The sequence below is a fragment of the Lithobates pipiens genome, unplaced genomic scaffold (genome assembly GCF_037356315.1).
Source record: "Lithobates pipiens isolate NorthernLeopardFrog02 unplaced genomic scaffold, aLitPip1_a1.2 Scaffold_3, whole genome shotgun sequence".
Lineage (NCBI taxonomy): Eukaryota > Metazoa > Chordata > Amphibia > Anura > Ranidae > Lithobates > Lithobates pipiens.
In genome coordinates, this window is record NW_027507790.1 from 127,659,487 (window position 1) to 127,679,812 (window position 20,326).

Genomic DNA, 20,326 nt, shown 5'->3' on the forward strand with positions numbered 1-20,326 from the left:
GGATTAGAGAGGGAATCATGGGAGGGTGATGTTATCTGGGATGATTTAGCAACTGTTGGTGTTGATGGGTGGGGGGGGGGGGGGGGGGGGCGGGGAATATAGAAGGACAATGAATATTAGATAAGGGGCATTGCGATGTGAATGGGATGTGAGGTAAGGTATGTACTTATTTTCAGGATTAAAAGTAAGCATTTTTGAAATATTTTTTATTCTGATAAACATGGCATATAAATATTTTGTGTTCTCATTTGCAGCCAGGAGGTTGAGCGTTAGGCTTTTTTCAGGTTTTTAAAGGATTACCTTCCCTGCCTGTTCAGATTGTTGGCAAAAGAAAACCAGTACCAAACACTTAAAAAATAGGTTTTATTTGTGTAAAAAAAAAAAAAATCTATATTGAAAATGTATTATAGTTTCTCTTTAAAATTCAATACTGTATATTTTTACCCTTGTCCGTCAGTTTATTTAACTATAGAAGGTACTGGGTTCATATGTGTTAGTACAAATGTCTTTGGTTTAAAGGACAGTTTCAGAAAGAAATTCTGCTAATTAATTCCTAGCTTAAAGGATTTTCTGCATGTGCTTATAGTTTGCTCTTTGGTATTTTACTTAAAGAAAACATATATTTATACAAATTACAGGGCCTAAATAATGGAAGGAAATCGACCCTCTCTGCAATGTGGTAATGAATGTATGTGCTAGAAATGAAGACAATGTATACAAAGCTGCTGGGTGCAGTTGTGACCACTACTTAAATTCCCAACTGGAAAGTTGCTTGCTCTGGCTGAGAACTGATTAGTTGCCTACTGTAACTTGGGACTAAAACGGATGACCTGGTGCTAGGAAAGTTTACAGAGTTTACTTGCACTTTAAAATTCTAAAACCCCATACACACTATCAGATTTTCTGCAGATTTTTGCCTTCAGATTTACCAAAACCATATAATATGAGGTCAAACCTTAGGAGTTTCAATTTGTATGCAATCAGGGAGGCCCTTGCACTACATGGTTTTGGTAAATCTGAAGACAAAAATCTGCAGAAAATCTTAGTGTGTATGGGGCTTTAGTCATTATAGCCATATGCTCACAGTCTGTGTGAAACCAACCAACTAAAGATTACATTTAAGAGGCATTTCCTTGATTGTTTTTGTTCCTGTTATATTTAATATATATTGACAGCAGCAACTAATTTGCTAAAAATGGATATGCTACGTATTTTTCTAAGCTATTTCATTTGGTTCATTTCATTGCATTAGTCAAAAAAAAAATAACAGTGCAACGCTAATAACTGTAACAGAATACATAACTATACCTTAAAGAGGAAGTAAATTCAAATAAAAAATTACACCCTGCAAGGCAAAGGCATAATAAGCTAGTATACATAGCATACTAGCTCATTATGAATTACTTACCTGAGATCTAAGCCCCTGCAGTGGTCCTCAGCCACCTCCTCCATCGCCGTCATGATACCCAGAGTGACTTCCGGGTATCGCGGCTCCGGTGCTATGACTGCATGTGCCGTAGACATCAGTGCCCGGTTTTTGGAAAAATATCTCCTTAACCGTGTAGGTTAAGGAGATGTTTCTTGGACCTACAGGTAAGCCTTAATCTAGGCTTACCTGTAGGTCAAAGTGGTCTGTAGGGGTTTACAACCACTTTAAACTTCCCAAAACCTAAATGTGTGTGTGTGTGTGTGTGTGTGTGTGTGTGTGTGTGTGTGTGTGTGTGTGTGTGTAATGGTGCGGTGTAATTTGGAAAAGTAGTGCTTGCGCTACTTTCTGTGCATTGGGAGCACATTCAAATGAATGGGCTGTCAAAACCTAAATGCACACATTCCAGTGTGAACCAGCCCTTAATCCAGAAGTATCTGTATTCTGGTTCTGAGTCACTGTCCTAGCAATATAGCCAGACAAATGGCATTTTCTAGTGTCTAATGGATGCAGTTTAGCAGCAAGGGTGCTGCATGTCAGCCATACTGCAACTGTACGCGACGCTTGTACGTGCCTGGTTTGTTTTATTCAGTTCCATTCAGATCAAATCATTGTCCCTTAAGCCGCGTACACACGGGCGGACTGTCTGGCCAACTTAGTCCGTCAGACAATCCGACGGACAGTCCGTCATACTTTCGAATGAACGGACTTGACCACACACACCACTTTTTGAGCGGACTAATACGGCGTACTAAGTCCGCCATACTATCCGCCCTACTTTTGAAATGAACGGACTCGCCCACACACGAGGAAAGTCCGCTCATTTCGAGCGCGTCTCCAGGTAGGTGGGGCCCGCGAAGGAGACGTCGCTGACCCTGCTGCCTGGTATGGACTTAAAGGGGAACCCCAACGCCGAAAAAAATCGGCGTGGGGGTCCCCCCCAAGTCCACAACAGACCCTTGTCCGAGCACGCTACCCAGCCGGCCAGGAAAGGGGGGCGAGCGAGCGCCCCCCCTCCTAAACCGTACCAGGCCGCATGCCCTCAATATGGGGGGTGCCTTGGGGAAGGGGGGCCGCGCGGCCCCCCCACCCCAAAGCACCTAGTCCCCATGTTGATGAGGACAAGGGCCTCTTCCCGACAACCCTGGCCGTTGGTTGTCGGGGTCTGCGGGCGGAGGGCTTATCGGAATCCGGGAGCCCCCTTTAATAAGGGGGCCCCCCACCCTATGTGAATGAGTATGGGGTACAATGTACCCCTACCCATTCACCTGTAAAATAAAAGTACCAAAAAAAACACAACACACGAGATAAAATACTTTATTGCACAGCTCCGGGGGTCTTCTGTCTTCGGGGGTCTTCTCGCCGGACTCCTCCGCCATCTTCTTGTAGCTCTTTTGCTAGCGGAGGAGTCCGGCTTTCTTTCTCGCCGCCGGCCTCTTCTCCCGACTTCGGGGGTCTTGTTCCCCTCTTCGGTTCTTCTGCCGGGCCACCGCGCCTTCTTATAGCTCTTTTACAGGCGGTGGCCCGGTCTTCTGTCGCCGCCGCTGCCGCTTCCGCCGCCTTCCGTTCTTCTTCTTCTTCTTCTCCAGGCCTTCTTCTGTTGCCTCGACGATCTCTCCGGCCGGAATGCCAGGGATGCACTGCGCGGCCACTTATATAGGGACAAGGGGCGGTGTCACATGGCTTTATGTCACATGGGTTGGTGTCACATGGTGACCCCGCCCCCTTACGATGTCATAGTCCCCATGTGACATCAACCCATGTGACCAACCCATGTGACACCGCCCCTTGTCCCTATATAAGTGGCCGCGCAGTGCGTCCCTGGCATTCCGGCCGGAGAGATCGTCGAGGCAACATCTCCTGGAGAAGAAGGAGAAGAAGAAGAACGGAAGGCGGCGGTGGCGACAGAAGACCGGGCCACCGCCTGTAAAAGAGCTATAAGAAGGCGCGGTGGCCCGGCAGAAGAACCGAAGAGGGGGACAAGACCCCCGAAGTCGGGAGAAGAGGCCGGTGGCGAGGAAGAAAGCCGGACTCCTCCGCTAGCAAAAGAGCTACAAGAAGATAGCGGAGGAGTCTGGCGTGAAGACCCCCGAAGACGGAAGACCCCCGGAGCTGTGCAATAAAGTATTTTATCTCGTGTGTTGTTTTTTTTGGTACTTTTATTTACAGGTGAATGGGTAGGGGTACATTGTACCCCATACTCATTCACATAGGGTGGGGGGCCAGTATCCGGGGGCCCCCTTATTAAAGGGGGCTCCCGGATTCCGATAAGCCCCCCGCCCGCAGACCCCGACAACCAACGGCCAGGGTTGTTGGGAAGAGGCCCTTGTCCTCATCAACATGGGGACAAGGTGCTTTGGGGTGGGGGGGCCGTGCGGCCCCCCCTTCCCCAAGGCACCCCCAATGTTGAGGGCACCCGGCCTGGTACGGCTCAGGAGGGGGGGGGCGCTCGCTCGCCCCCCTTTCCTGGCCGGCCGGGTAGCGTGCTCGGACAAGGGTCTGTTGTGGACTTGGGGGGGGGGGGGGACCCCCACGCAGATTTTTTTCGGCGTTGGGGTTCCCCTTTAAGTCCATACCAGGCAGCGGGGCGAACAACGTCTCCTTCGCGGGCCCCGCCTACCTGGATACCCGCTCTAAATGAGCAGACTTTTCTCCGGGCGGGAAAAGTCCGCTCATTTCAAAAGTACGGCGGACTGGCATACACACGGCCGGATTGTCCGCCGAAATGCGAGTCCGACGGACAGTATTACGGAAATTCCGAAATACTTAGTCCGCCAGACTGCACACTGAAAAAGTCCGCTGAAGCCCACACACGAGCGGACTGTCCGCTGAAATGTGTTGCGGCGGACTAAGTTGGCCAGACAGTCCGCCCGTGTGTACGCGGCTTCACATGAAAGTCGTATAACTTGGAAAAAGAACTATTTGTTTTCTTTTAAACACGTTTCTCTGAGTGTTGTCTAGTTTTTGGCAGTAACACCACCTAAGATTAAATAACGCTGAAAGTGCCAGTGATGTATTATGGCAGTTTTCATGCGTCTACCTGTAATGCAGGAAATATGTTTTGATTTATTGCTCTGTACTATTTTAACAACTTAGGCAAATTCCGAATGATGCTGAATCCAAAGTCATATCTGGGGCACCAGTCTAAAATCTTTCTACAAAAGCCATTCATCTTGGCAAATGCTATTAGATTATGGAAGCCAGCATATTTATACCAATGTCATATTTTAGCTGAGCTCTATAGCAGGCAGACACGGCTCTAAGATTAAGATCTGGACTGGAGCCTAACGCTCTGGCTGCATCTTGGAGAGGAGTGAATGCACAACAGACAAAGCAGCATCCTGCAGGGATTTTAACCACACTTTTGATCGAAGCTCCAGCAGTGTGCTGCGTGCCAGTCTGTGGCCATGTTCAGCTCTAAAGAGGCTAGCTTGTAAGAGGTCTGCATGATGCCATATGCAATTATGTTGTCCTCTGTGACCAGGGCTTTTATTAAATCTTTTCTCCACATGCTTCTCTCAGCTCTCATTGCTGACAGATTGAGAGCCTTTGGCCTAGCTTGGAGCTAAGCAGAGCTTCAACTTTCTAGCACAATGTCATGGGGCTTAACTGGCATCTGTGGAAAGGAATCGTATTTTATGAAACTCTCTAATAAGTAGAATATGTAACCTTTTCCAATAAAAAATTTTTTCCCCTTTGTTTTGCTACTTAGCCAAAGTGGTCCTAAGCCATGCTCTTTCTCATTAAGTCAGGACAGACATAAACCAGTTTGTGGATGACATGGAATGGCATATAGGATTAGGGAATTAGTATAGGGAAAAGTACTTTGGGTATTATAGGAGAAGGTGAGAGAGACTGATAAGAGAATACCTAGAAAATTAGGTAAATCCCCAGGAGAGGCATATTTTCTGGAACCACCTTCAGCTTTGAAGGTCAGGGGATGGTTTAGTAGGAAAAGTATAGAGCAAGAATAAAAAAAGTAAATTGTCAATGAGACAATACAGTTCATGGGGCACATTACAATGGGGAAGAGAAAAGCAGAGTGTCGTTTGGTAGATGCATGCTAGGATGAAGGGGAGCAGAGCATAAGAGTAAGAAAAGCACAGGGGTAAGCAACCTTTAAGTGGTGGAGATCTACCTGAACATTGTGGGGGCATTCCAAGATCACCGGGCACAGTGTTGACCAAGGTCACCTCTTCCCACCTGACCTAAACCTCTAATTGCTGTACTACCATAAAAAAAACTGTTCCAGTGTAACAAGGACATCAAAATTCCAAGACTGGGTGGATGCTGCCCTCTCCAGACTACAAAAACAAAACAAAAAATGGAAGGCGTGCACACAGTGCATTACCAATGACATTTATTGACATTTATTGAATAATAAAATCGGTAAAAAGTGAGTACTCACAAAATAGCAACTCTCAATGAGCCTTAAAACCACTGAGTAGCGTAGCTCTGAGGAAGGGGGTGCTCCCCCGAAACGCATCAGCTTTTACCACTTGATGTGATTCAGCACGTGTGTCTGCATTATTCTACATTGGGTGGTTTTATGGCTCATTGAGAGTTGCTACTTTGAGTACCCACTTTTTACTGATTTTATTATTCAATAAATGTCATTGGTAATGCACTAGATGTGCGCGCCTTCCGTTTTGCTTTGCTGCACTACCATGTCACAATCGCACAATGGCAATCATGGGTGTAAATCAAGTGGCGAGGAGGCAACATATCACTTCACCACCTGCCAAACACAAATTGCTTTTCAAGGGAACAGCAGTTCCGGCTGCACTTTAGAATGGGCCCTTAATTGCATTTGGCAGCGGCACCCTTGGTGATCGTTCATAGGTAAAGTTGGGGGTAGTAAAACCCTGCTGTCAAGTCACCATATTACCACCCCGATCCCTACCCCTTTTAGCTGCTGAGGCAGCAGCCAAAGGTGTACACATGCCAGAGCAGTAATTAAGCCCCCTGTTGCTTTTTAGTGGGTGCCACCACCTGCCAGTCATGACCCATTCAAGTAAATGGGGTCACTCTGCAAGTGCCCTGCAACTGCAAGCTTCTGCGGGGTCCCATAACTGCAAATGTAAATTAACTTACTGTTCTGAGCCCCCTATAAGGCTGCTTTCACACTGATGTGCTGTGAATCTGCAACTTTCCTGGGTTAGCTGCACTTTGCCATAGACTTCTATTATATTCTGCAGGTGTGGTGCACTTTCTGAATGCAGTTTTGGTGCACTTTCATAAAGTGCACCAAACCTGTAGGCTATCATAGAAATCCATGGCTAAGTGAAGTAAAACTTCAGGTGCACTGCTCCTGCGGTGTGGATAAACCACAGCACATCAGTGTGAAAGCAGCCTTATACTAATATGCCCAATGTATTGTTTCACATTGACCTGAAGATCTCTTCTTTCCTGCTGCTGGCACTACTCTGGAGACCGCTAACTGGGATAAGAGGTGGAGTTGGTATCACTCTTCATGGGACAGTAGCCAGCACTACAGAGGAAGCATCTGGTTATGCAGCTCTTGCTCCCTACTACAGCTCCAAGTTTACAAGTAGTCCCTCTGCACTGTGCTCTGTCTGATGCTCTGGAATAGCAGGTCAGCAAGCCCAGTCAGCGATCTACCGGTCACCTGTCCACGGTTTAGTGGTTGCTGACCTTCAGTATACTGAATAGGAAGAAGGAAAACAAAGTCTAGTATAAAACTGATTATTGGAGGAAAAGCTCAGTCTGGTATAGGAAGAACAGGATAAGAGGAAGGAGTGCAGTATATAGAGGTCATGTGATAGGAGGAAGGAGACACACTGTGATAGGAGGAGGCGGCCAAGAGTGCAGTATAAAGGGCCAGTGGATATGAGAAAAGGATAAAGGTGCAGAGGTAAAGAAGAAGAAACGTGAATTATGTAGGGGCAGAGGTATAATCCGAAGCAGACAAAAATGCAGGTTAAAGGAAGGAACAAAGAGTGCAGAATGTAGGGACAAGTGGGATAGGTGGAAGGATAAATGTGGAGAATAATTGACCAGCAGGATAGGCGCAGTATAACATATAGTTACAATGTAACTGAAGGACGGAGATAAGATTTAAGTATAAAGAGATAATACAAAAAGAGAAAAGGGAGTGCAGTGCAAAGGGGCAGCAGGATAGGAGGAAAACAGCGGAGTGTGGTATATAGGCAAGTGTTTAAAGAGATGAGTGGCACAAAAAGTGTGTGGTGGCAGGAAAGTGAGTGGAGTGCACTATATAAGGAAAACGTAATAGGAGGGAGAGAAGAATGCAGTATTTGGGGCCAGAATCAATGATGTGTAGCTATACTGTATATGCAACATTGATGAAGTGATTGTGTGTTTTTTCTTTTTTCTTCTTTTTTTTTTTTTTTATGCCGTTTTTTTCTTTTTTCTTTTTCTGTTTTAATTTATAAATAAACCAATATTGAATTTCACTAGCTCGTGTCAACTTATATATTTTTTTCTGCTTCAAAATTGCAGTGTAATGACCTAGTTCCCCTTTTCTCCAATGTGTGACTCTGCGCCTTATGTCCTATAGAGAAAACTGCTGATTCTGCTTAGTGCTTTACAGCTGTGCATTCCAAATGCTTTTGTCAAATGGCCAGTTCATTTAAAATTCAATGCACAGTACTAACGTTGCAACTTGCTCTAAATGTTCAGCAGTTTCGCAGAATGAAAATGGCAAACCTGAGATGGATTTTCTCATAAACAGATTTTCTATATGTAGTTTGAGTTTATAAGTTGACCCAGTTATTTGGATCAGTTAATGCTTTATATTGCTATAGAGAGTGAAAATCATTTTGGGCATGCTTTTAATGATCTGTATCCTATTCTGTATGTTTTCTCAATTTTAGTACCACCAGTTCTACAGCCAGTAGCTGTGACACAGAGTTCTCCAAAGAGGATGAGCAGAGGTTGAAAGATTATATTCAGCAGCTGAAGAATGACCGGGCTGCAGTTAAACTGACTATGCTGGAATTGGAGAGCATTCATATTGATCCTTTGAGCTATGATGTGAAACCAAGGGGAGACAATCAGAGACTAGATCTGGAGAATGCTGTCCTGATGCAGGAGCTTATGGCAATGAAGGTATGTGTCTAGATATGAGAAACCAATATAGAATATGTTCTTATTGTGATCGCTGAAAGTGGTTGTAAACCCTTACAAACCACTTTGGCCTACAGGTAAGCCTAGATTAAGGCTTACCTGTAGGTCCAAGAAATATCTCCTAAACCTACACGGTTTAGGAGATATTTGCTAAAAGACAGGCACCGCTGTCTATGGCGCATGAGCCGTAGACAGCAGCTCGCAGCCGCACTGAGCGCGCCGATATCAACGGGGATATAAATATGAATGTATTTCTAAAGCAGTAAAAGAGCTTTGAACAAGACATCCCTGACTTTCTAATTACTTCTACTGAGGTAATTCATTCTCAAATTCCCAGCAAAGACTCTAAAGTCCAGTTTCAGTCATTTCATAACAGTAGGGGTCACCTTCAAACATATAGCGTGCAGAAAGGTGGTCCAGACTTCAATGTTTACTTTTAATGGCTTCCTGCCCATATTTATTCCTTAGCTTTGCAAAACAAAACCATAGATATTTCCATTTTAGGGGGTCAGCACAGACCAAAACACAGCAAAATATTTAGCCTCCTTGATAGCTGTGGGATAATTTTCGTCTGCTGTGACCTGCAGGCTGTTCCAGCACAGTCTGCATGCAGTCTTTCTATCTAGCACACCACACACAACTGCTCTTCGGCCCTGGTTCACATTGATGTTATTTGGCATGCGATTTGACATGTCAAATCGCATTCAAAATCAGCGGCTATTGCCCGCAATGGTACAATCTATGTGACACCGCACTGATTCACAAAAGTAGTTTCTGTACTACTTTTGGTGATTTCAGGTGCATTTTCAATAGACATCTGTGCAGGAAACCTCACAGATGTCTCTGAAATCATCAGACTGACATGCGGAAATTAAATTGTGCGATTTCAATCCTGCAGCAGTGTGAACCTGGGCTCAAAGAAAAAACTTGGTGTATTTCCCCTTTTGCAGCCGAGTTGGGCTAAATGCTTTTTATATTTGATACAGCTTTTCATTTATGTAGCATAATAATAATAACACACACACACACACACACACACACACACACATATTGTGGTTGCATAAGTGTGCACACCCTTTTATAACTGGGGATGTAGCTGTGTTCAGAATTAAGCAATCGCATTCAAACTCATGTTAAATAGGAGTCAGTACACACCTGCCATCATATAAAGTGCCTCTGATTAACCCCAAATAAATCAGCTGTTCTAGTAGGTTTTTCCTGACTTTTTCTTAGACGCATCCGACAGCAAAAGCCATGGTCCGCAGAGAAAACTTCGAAGGCATTAGATAAACATTAAAGGTGGAAAAAGTTCTGAAATGATTTATCTTTGTCTCATTTTTTTAAATTTGTACGGTTTAAGAGATAATCGCTTTGCATGCATCCTCTGACATTAGCGACGCATGCGCTATTACTGCCCAGCTGAAGGTCTGGCAGATGCTACCAGACCTTGCCAGGAAGAAGACTCCCGTGCACATGCACGGGAGTGAGGTCTTCGCAGCTCCGGCCACTCCCAGAAGAATTGCAGCGGGCAATATGTCAGCTCCCTCAGCTTGGACCGGCCTGAGATATGAGGACTACGTTTTAAGATCTTTCATAATGAGCATACTAGCTCGTTATGCCTTTGCCTTACAGGGTTGTTTTTATTTTTTTTATTTTTATTTTTTACATGTGCGGGTATACTGATTTAACAGGGGTGTGTAGACTTTTTATGTCCACTGTGTGTGTGTTTACAAAACCTGCCCAATAGTCGTAAAATTTACCACTAAAGGAGCGCTTGAGAGAACCTATAGGGGTGGATATACGAAAGGCAAATAGACTGATTACTTTGCAAGTGCAATAGCTCCAGTGCTTGGAAAATGAGGGAAAGCTCTGCTGATTTCCATCATCCTATCGTGTGCAAGCAAAAATGCTGTTTTGTTGGTCTTTGCAAAGTGAAGCCTCATTTAATTTACTAAGCTCTGGAACAACAGCACTTGCACAGCGCATAATCTATTTGTTTTTATTAAATCCACCCTGTAGACCTTCCATCTCCTAATGAGTCTAGGATACTGGATAAATGTGTACTAATGGGTAGTATAATAATAATAATAGGTACATCATCTTGCTGCCCACAACATAAAAGCCCAGAAAAGGTATCATATTTGTAATTGGTGATTTCAAACTAGTTGGGAAAAAGCTAAGCCTGGAACCTCCAAGCCAGCCTTGCCACAATTTCCAAATTCTTTTTGGTGAGCCTCAAGTTTACCTGATCTGGTCAGAGTTGTCAAGTTGTAGGGTGTGGTGATAGCCATTGCCTTGCCTCCAATTTTCGTGCTACATATCTAACAATCTTGAGATCTAGAGAGTGGCTGGCTGGTATTGCTCCTTGTCTAGTGTACCAAGTAGACAGACACGTCTGGGGGAACAGTAATATGTAGGAAAGTAGAGATAATATCAAATACTTCTTAAAAGAGAAAAAAAAAAATATTGCTGCTCGGCTCTTTTATGTTCGATCTGATTTTACTGAAAATAATTTCTGCTCACCTTTTATGTGCTCTTTTTTTATGAAAACTCCAGGAAAAAAGGATTCTACTTATTACTCTTTCTATATAATGTTTATGAAACGGCAGGGGGGTTGGCCTTTCTATAGTTAACCATGTCTGGCAGATTTAATTATCCATTGTTAACTAGATGTGCAGGACTGTGTGCCCCAGCAAAGGGTTAAAGATTGTAAGGCATTGTATATAAATGCACTGTCTGAGTCCCTCTGGTCTATCCCTTATCTCCACATTGCCATCTAGTCAATGCAGTAGAAGCTGCATGTAGTGTCCTCTGTATAAATGTGCTCCAGACAACTAACTTTTTTCAGGTATGTGTGATTGGGAACACATAAAGAATCTTAGGTGTGGAGGGTTCTCAAATTTGACTGTAAAGGTGGAAGTAGGCTTACTATGGGGCATCCATTGTTGGCTGTCCCTCCTCTACACTGATGCCAGTGCTTGAACCTGATCGTGTGACCGGGCTGGAGTGACTTAAGAATTGGTAAGTCTAGACCTCTTTCCTTAGACATGGTAGATAAAATAGGCTTAGGATGGGGATGGGAGTAGATTTTAACTTAGTTAGGTTTTCAGGTTTTTAGGTTAGTTAGGTTTTCACTGGAATTATACTTTTAATACTCAGTGGTGTAAAAGTGGTATATAGCAATGACAATTCAAGGACAATCTTTTATAATTTTCATAGACCCTTAAGATGTATTTAGAAATTTGGAAACTGACATTTCTACAGTGGCTATTGAATCAATGACTGAGAAGCAGATCAGGAAAGTCTAATTTCCTTATCTGCATACTTGTGATGAGTCATTATCTCCTAGTATTGCAGTCAGACATTAAAGTGATTGTAAAGTTTTGTTTGTTAAATAACAAACCTATAATTGCCTCCACTGTGCAGCTCGCTTTGCAGAGAGTGGCCTCACTTTCTGGGGTCGCAGCTCCTCTCCACATCAGATAGCCCCCTAGGAGAAGCGCTCTCCTTGGGGGTTACCTTGTGGGCGCGCTCTCGAAGTCCAGCATTTGCGTCCATAAACACACATGCCAGACTCTGTTTCGGCACCTGTGTCATTGGATTTGATTGACAGCAGCAGGAGCTAATGGCTGCGCTTCTATTAATCTGTCCAATCAAGTGCCGAGAACCCCAGGCTGAGGGAGAGCACGTTCTCGCCTTTAGAAATGACATGGCTCAGTTAAAGCGGGAGTCCACAGGGACTCCGCGTTTTTTTTTTTTTTTTTTTTTAAAAGCCAGCAGCTACAAATACTGCAGCTGCTGACTTTTAAATAGTGACATTTACCTGTCCAGCGCGCCCGCGATGTCGGCACCCGAAGCCGATCGCTCGCTCGGCTGCCGGGTCCCGCCGCCATCTTGGGTATGGGAATCAGGAAATGGAGCCTTTCGGCTTCATTTCCCGGTTCCCTACTGCGCATGCGCGAGCCGCGCGGCGCAATCCGGACGGTCCCCGCTGCCTCTGGGAGCTGTGTGTTTCCCAGCAGGCAGCGGGGCACTTGCTGAAGGGGGCGGGCGCTTGCGGAACGGGGGCGTAACCTACGCTCGTTCCGCAGAGAGCTAGCCCGGAAGTGGGTGCAGTTACCTGGATTATCCAGGTAACTGCACCCCCCTCCCCCCTGAAAGGTGCCGATTGTGGCGCCGGAGGGGGGGGGGATTCCGATGAGCGGAGGTCCATTTTAGGGTGGACCTCCGCTTTAAGTATAACAGGGGGCTGGCGGGCCGGTGACTGACAGAAGTTCACCCCTTTAAGCATGACTGCCAGGAATCTAGTATTTTCAAAAACACAAAACCACCGGTGACTGTGATTGTTAGTTGGATTTCCCTGCAAGTGAGCTGGAAGTAGAGACCCTGAATGCTGTGTATTAATACTGAATGATATCCTACCAGTCATTTCTTAGCATGCTGAATGGGATCCTATGAGTAGTACTTGCCTCTCTTCACTGGTGTCTTTCTCATTCTCCAATGTGCTGAGCTTCATGATCATCTGCACAATAAGCAGCAAACAAGTTTGTGGAAATCAGTCTTTCATACTGCAGTCTTAATTAAACTAGATTTATTACAGTCATTTGTGTTAATATATTCAAAGTCATATTTTTGTGCTTTGCTTAAATAATTGCACTATTAATTAGACTATGAAAATCCCTGCATAAATCTTAATGTTCCGGATAAAACATAATGACCTGAAGATGATAAAAAGATTTGATGAAAATTACTTAATCTAGTTCTGACAATTGTTCGGGTAGTGAGATTTTATTTACAAGCACCACTGGTCATATATGTTGGTAATATTGGCATTGTACAACGCCACCTTATGAAAGAGTGCGAGAAAGTAATCCTCTCTACAAAATGCCACTTCCAAGGTGTGTAGTAGTGAATCCTTCTGATCTCCACACTTAGGCCACTTTGGCACTGGGGCGGTGGGTGCGTCGGCGGTAAAGAGCCTCTATTTTTAGCGGCGCTTTACTGTCAATTTTGCAGCGCTATTCAGCCGCTGGCGGGGCACTTTTACTCCCGTTAGCAGCCGAGAAGAGAAAGGGTTATAACCACCAGCAAAGAGCTGCTGCATTTATTTCAATGGGCAGGAGCGGTGGAGGAGCGGAATACACACCGCTCCTTCCCCGCTCCAAAGGTGCTGCTAGAAGGACTTTTTTTAAGCGCCCTGCCAGCGCACCACTCCAGTGTGAAAACCCTCGGGCTTTCACATTGGAGAGACGGGAGCGGCTCTTTCAGGGCACTTTGCAGGCACTATTTTTAGCGCTGTAGCACCTGCAAAGCACCCCAGTGTGAAAGGAGCCTTACTGTAGATGGTAATCTTTCTTCAGGTATATTTTTTAATGTGTAAAGTAAACCTGTCAGAAACCTGGGTAATTCAAATTCGGCATATGGCGAAAAAAAAATGCATAAGTAGCAATTGCAAGTCAAAAACAGCCATTCGCCTTTAGTGCTGGTTCAAACTAGTGTGATACGGGAACCAGCACAATTACAGTGCCGTTTCCCGCATTGCATAGGACTCGCAGGCAGTTCACACTGCCCTATGCGAACCGCTGCGGCTGTGAATAGAAAGTTAATGACACCCCCAGATCAGTTCACATATCACAGTGCGAACTGTCAAATGGTGCAGTAAAAAAAGAGGTCCTGAACCATTTCGGTGCGAATGCGATGCAAATGTGAATTCGAAATCTGTATGGCTGAATTCACATCGCACAGACCTGCACAGCAGTGTGGTGTGAATTGCATACAATGTCTAACGTCGCCCCAGTGTGAACCCAGCCTAAACGTGATTGGTTAAAAAAACAACACAAGATACTAGCGCTTTAAAAGATACTGGTGTATCCTTTTCCGTTCAGTCTGTATTGTTCATTAAAATAAATTCAAAACAGTTTTTATCAAAGCAAGATGTTTTTTTAAAAAGTTATCTGAGAAAACAGTACTTGGAATTTGCTGAAAATCCAGAAAGGTTGCTTGCTGTCCTTATAGGATAAGGGATGTATGTGCACAATCACCTGCGGCAGCTGCTTCTTTAGAGTGAAGTCATCTCATGAATAGGATACCAATAAAAGAATATATAGAAGAGCGCCAAATCAGTAAAAAGTGCATTTATTTTATACAATCAATAAAAGTCTCACATCCATAATTATTATTGTCCTCCGTTTGATAGTCAAATCACTGTTCCCTTTCGCTGGTGCTGTTACTGGATGAATCCTCCTCCACAGCGCGCTAGGGGAAGCTCCGCTGTGTTCTGTGATGCACAGAGACACAGACTGGCTTGTAGACGGCGTGTGACGTCAGCCGGGGGGGTACCCGAGAGCACAACGCGTTTCTGAGCTTGCGCAAGCCTCGTTCGGGCATGCGCGCTCCTTTCTCAAGTGCAGGTATCAAACGTGATTGGTTGGCCTGGTTCACCAATATGGTGCCTTGTTAGATAAGTGAAAGTGGGGCACGCTTGACTTTTGCAGGAAAAGTCAGTGTTTACAGAAAACTTCAGCTGGCTATAACTCTGGATCTGTTGTTCATAGTTAACTTTGAGGATGATGTCTACTTATGCATTTGGATCACCTGGTCACATTAATCTATCCTTGTTTGTGATAGACTTACTTTCAATACCATTGGGTTAACTAGAGATTAGTGTTTCCAAGGCAAAAAAAAACAAACAAATGCTTGCATTTTGAGTGTGATTTAGTGATTATAGTGTGTGGTTGAAAGTTATATTTGTCTTCATTTTAAAAACCAACAAAGGGGGCAACTGGCACACACCATCATATTGCAACCATTATTTTCAGTTTTAATTTGTTTCACTATAGTAAGCTTTCTTAGGCCAGCACATCCAATATGATAAGATCCCACTCTCCTCAGATCTGTTTATTTTGTATGAGTAGGTAAAAAAAAAAGATTAGTAATGTCTAGAACTTATAGCTGGACAGAAACAGCCAGAGATCTTAGAAGAAGAAAGCCCCTCTACCGACACGCTTAAGAGATTTATGAGACTAGCAAGTTACTACACATACTAGAAATCGATTGACCAACTTGGTACATTCAGCCTGCCCATTAATGGTTTGAATCCTGCCCAGTTCCCTTGCCTGATGATAAATGAGGATTATTGACCTAAGGCCATTATCCTTACCATCCCTCCCTGGTATAAAGCCACCTTATATCCAATGTGGCAATAGAGCCCTTAACCTGTCAATATTTTTGCATATACTTTTCATACCTGTGCTTTTGTTGCCATTAATCTGTTTAATCGGTCTGTAACTTATGGGCAGGTTAGGTTCTTTCCCCTCTTTAGGTATAATAGTAATATGTGCTATAAGCAATTCATTTCTTATGATCCCATCTTCCCCTATAGAATTTAGATATCTATAAAATCTATGTAAAAGGTTCTTCTGAAATTTCTTACAATATCCTATAGAGTGACCATCTTGTCTCAGACTTTTATTCCATCGCCATACCACTCATTGCTGTCCCTATAATGGCAGTATCTGTTGAGCATGATTTCATATGTTTCTAATGTAGAACTCCAAAAAGTTGTGGTTTTGCAGCATTTGGGGGAGCAGGGAGTATAATCGGCAAGTTATGCTTGCCTTTGCTGCTAATGCTGAAGGGAAATCTCTTGTGGTCCACTTGTTGCTCAAACAATGATGGTCCTAACACACATTGAAATAGGTGGCTCCACATACAATGTATAAGTACAATGCAGAGTATGAATATATGTGCATTGTTTCCAGCAAAGGACATAATAAAGTACAGATTATACTTAACCTCTCCAAATGCTGGAAGTACCAACTTTGAGGGGTTCTCCTTTAAAAGGCAATTTGAAAGAGTCAGTAGATGAGTGGATGCACATGCTGGGTGAAGGGAAACTGTTTTGGTAGACTTATTTGTATCTGAGTCAGATATCCTCTCTGTTTGGCCATTTTTAGATGCAAATTTTTTGTATCAGGTGACAAATGGTTTGAATTTCTGTCACTATTAAACATTTTACAGACGATCCACCATAAGTGCTCATTTCATCCTTAGTCACACTTGGGTTACACAATGCTCTGGTGTACCTACTAAGTGTAGCGTAAACAGTTATAAAGTCCCTACATTCTGGGGAAAAGACCCATCCACTTTGTTTTCACTTGTGTATCTGGCAGAATGCTGTATAATTGGGTGAGGCAGCTGGGCTCAGAAAGGCTTGTGGCTGTGGCATAAGCCTATTAGAATTATTTTGCAGACTGCGATTGGATATCTGAGCCCTTTTCTGTGGTTCCACACTGAAGAGACACTAGTTGTTTATGTGCTGTCTGTAATAATAATGATATGTTATACCATATACAATGTCAACATGTACTGTGTAAGAAAATAAATCTAGTTAATAGAATTGTAACTGACAGAGAGAGAGGTTTCAATAGAACCACTATCTCTGCAAAAGCTTAAATTCGTGCACAGTGTAAAGAATGAAGAATAAATGGAAGGAAAGTCATTGTTGCCCATTGTTTTGATATGAGTAACACATTTTCCATGGATTATTTGTTATGCATTATTTCTGAAGATAGACACAGGAGAAGAAATTTCAGGAGCAATGTTCAGGCTGCATTCACTAACATGTGTTACATGAACTTGCGTTTTTATGCACAACACACACAGAGCAGGCTTTTCACTTAAATGGGCTCCCCTACATGCATTGGACGTGCGGGAGAAGCTCCTTTTTTGGAGTTTTACTTTTAAGTTTTGTTTTTTTACCACGTGTTTTGGTGCATTTGTCGTGCACAAAAACACACATTTACTGGCTACCTTTGGGTTGCATTTAACAATTAAATGCCATGAGCTTACATCCTTGCATTTTCCCTTCTAGTGGTCAGTAATTAGCACTGCACTTCTGAATATTCTCTGGCATGCAGGGCTGGGACAGGGGGTGGGCAGAAGGGAAAGTTGCCCTGGGTTTAGTGAAACAAAGGGGCAAAAAATGGACGTGGGGTTGGTACACATATTCTACTGCATGTATTAATATTTGGGGGGGGGGGGGTGCAATTCTGGGTTCCTGCTGTGGACGCGGGACAATCCTGTCCAGGCACTGCCTGCATGTCTGGAAAAAATTTACATGCACCGTATCCAATGCTGCCCCTCTGCATCTGCATCCACCTCCATTGGCTGCTTGCATGCAGTTTGGTGCGGATGCAGGTGTGAAAACAAAGGCAGCCTTCAAGCAGGCTGTACAGTTTGTACAAAGCAAAAAAACATGAAGGTTTTGCAAAGACAATAACCGTATCTAAATATGTGAAAAAAATGTCAGCTTCGTTTCCAGATCTTCGGACACAGGACCTACCAAATCAAAGAAAAATTTAGAAAATCTGTTTACAAACAACTTGTAAATTTTAACGTGTGTTTGGAAACATAACAGATTTAGTCCCCAACTGCAGTTACCCAAAGTAAATATTTTCTGTAAGGACACATTGTCCTCCTTAGAAGGAAACTGTAAATGACTAAATACATCCCCTTTATGATTTGTGAAACTTGTATCTATGACACAACGTTATGGTGTATATTTTTAGAAGATCTATAAAAGCTTTTTGCATCTAAACTGGCTTCATTACTTAACCCCCAGTGCAATACCCGGGCAGCACAGTGGTGTAGTGGTTAGCACTCTCACCTAGCAGTAAGAAGGGTCGCTGGTTCAAATCCCAACCATGACACTACCTGCCTGGAGTTTGCATGTTCTCCCTGTGCCTGCGTGGGTTTCCTCTGGGTACTCCGGTTTCCTCCCACACTCTAAAGACATGCAGGTAGGTTAATTGGCTTCTGTCCAAAATTGACCCTAGTATAAGAATGGGGACCTTGGATTGTGGGCTTCTTGAGGGTAGGGACCGATGTGAGTGTGCAATGTACAGGGATAGGGACAATTGTAGACACTCACTCAGGTTGAACTGGATGGACTGGTGTCTTTATTCAACCTTGCTAACTATGAAACTATGAAACTATGAATATTGGAGAAAAAAAACACACTGGAGACAAAATAGGCACTTGGGGCCACCATATACAGATTTTGTTGCACAGTACAGCCAACTGCTCCAAATTTGACATACTAGCAATAATGAGAAACAGACTTGATGCATTTGATTCTTTGAGCATCTTTATGTAAATTGTTAGAATGGAATGGAACTAATAATCTAATTTTTACATAATTTACTATTCTATTATCAGTATAAATTATTCAGCAGCTAGAATGTATCCTCTATCCCGGCCTCTTATCACTTTTGTTGTTCTTGAAAGTGAATGTCTTTTTCAACAATCTCACTGGTCATAGCTATCTTGTATTTTAAATTTTCTGTTTTCTTATAACTTAAATATGATAAAATTCTTATCATTGTAACTGCTTTACTCCTGGCTATCCATATGTAAAGTAAAACCAAGCTGTTGACATCTTTCAAAGTCGTACTGGTACCTAATAAGACTTGTGATGTGATAGTCGGGCAAACGGTATGAGTACAATTTGGACAATCCATTGGAGGGTCTTTAATACTAAAAAGGTTAAGTATATCTAAACCTAAGAATACGCTTTTAATATATTGTGGCTGCATTCCTTTTCTATTCTCAGCCTTGATTTTCTTGAATTTCACCTGGTGATCCTGCCATTAAACACTCTCTCTTAGGGCTACAGTGCTCACTCATTGTGATATGGAGGAGCCTTGTTGTCATATTAAGAGGAAGTGTGTTATGGCTACAGAACACCTTCCCTCTCATTATTTCCAAAATAGTTGGAGGTGTTCTATAGTTCACAGAAGTGACCTGGACAGGGCTGATAATAGTGCCTGAGGTGACAGTGAAGAATGCACAGGATAGCACTTGATCTCGGTCAGGACAACGGGACTGCTCTCTTTTTATTAGATATAACAAAACACTTTTATATTTAACAAACCAATAGAAAGCAAAGAGTTAAAATGTTAGGGTTTACTACCACAGTACAACTACTACCACAATACAACAACAGATCACAATACTAATTTGATCAAATTCATAATTTGGTTTATCCGCCATAAAATAATTTTTTAATTATTAGGGCTGCCACAACAATGTTCGACATGTAACCAAAAGATATATCTTATCTGTATGTTTAAATATGGCTGTCTTTCCTGTGATGTTGTATGGTAAAGTACTAAACAAATTAACTCCCCAAAATGTTGACAATAAGTAGTGGGCTCTGGATAATTCATGTGTGAGGGTAGTTCAGGTGTGACTCTTGTCATTCCCACAGGGCAGCAGCTTCCACGATAAAACAAGATTATTAAATGAAATGACACAACGAATACATTCCATGATAATGGTATCTTACATGGTGTGTGATGTCCACAGCTAAAAATGAAGCAGTGGGAAACGGCATTGTTCCAATGGTTACAAAGGAGCTAGCAATATGCTAAAACATCTAGTGTGCCGAAACTAGGTGCAGTAGGTGGGGGAAACACACAAGCATCCCCACTCAAGGATGGTCACTGGCAACGGCAAGGATGCCTGTCACCAGGAACCAGAAGTCATTCGCTGGGATCCATGGACACGCTTGGGGCCACCAGGAAAAGGAGTAGTTGATCTCACTAGCCAAGACATGTTTTGGGGCGTGATTCCTTTCTCAAGTCCTCAAGGACTGGTGCTGTCACTTTTGGTGACACACATCCTTGCCGCTGCAGGTGGCCCTTTTTGAGTGGGGATACTTGTGTGTTTCCCCACCTGCTGCATCGAGTATTGGTACACTAGATGTTTTAGCATATTGCTAGCTCCTTC

General features: G+C 43.4%; 1 protein-coding gene across 4 annotated transcripts in view; it reads left to right on the top strand.

Moving 5' to 3' along the window:
• Nucleotides 1-20,326, top strand: part of MCC (MCC regulator of Wnt signaling pathway) — a 523,846-nt gene that overhangs the window by 462,421 nt on the left and 41,099 nt on the right. For all 4 annotated transcript variants that reach the window (XM_077462268.1, XM_077462269.1, XM_077462270.1 and 1 more), the window contains one exon: nucleotides 8,284-8,518. In XM_077462268.1, the coding sequence (XP_077318394.1) occupies nucleotides 8,284-8,518 (235 nt within the window). The remainder of the gene's footprint in view (nucleotides 1-8,283; nucleotides 8,519-20,326) is intronic.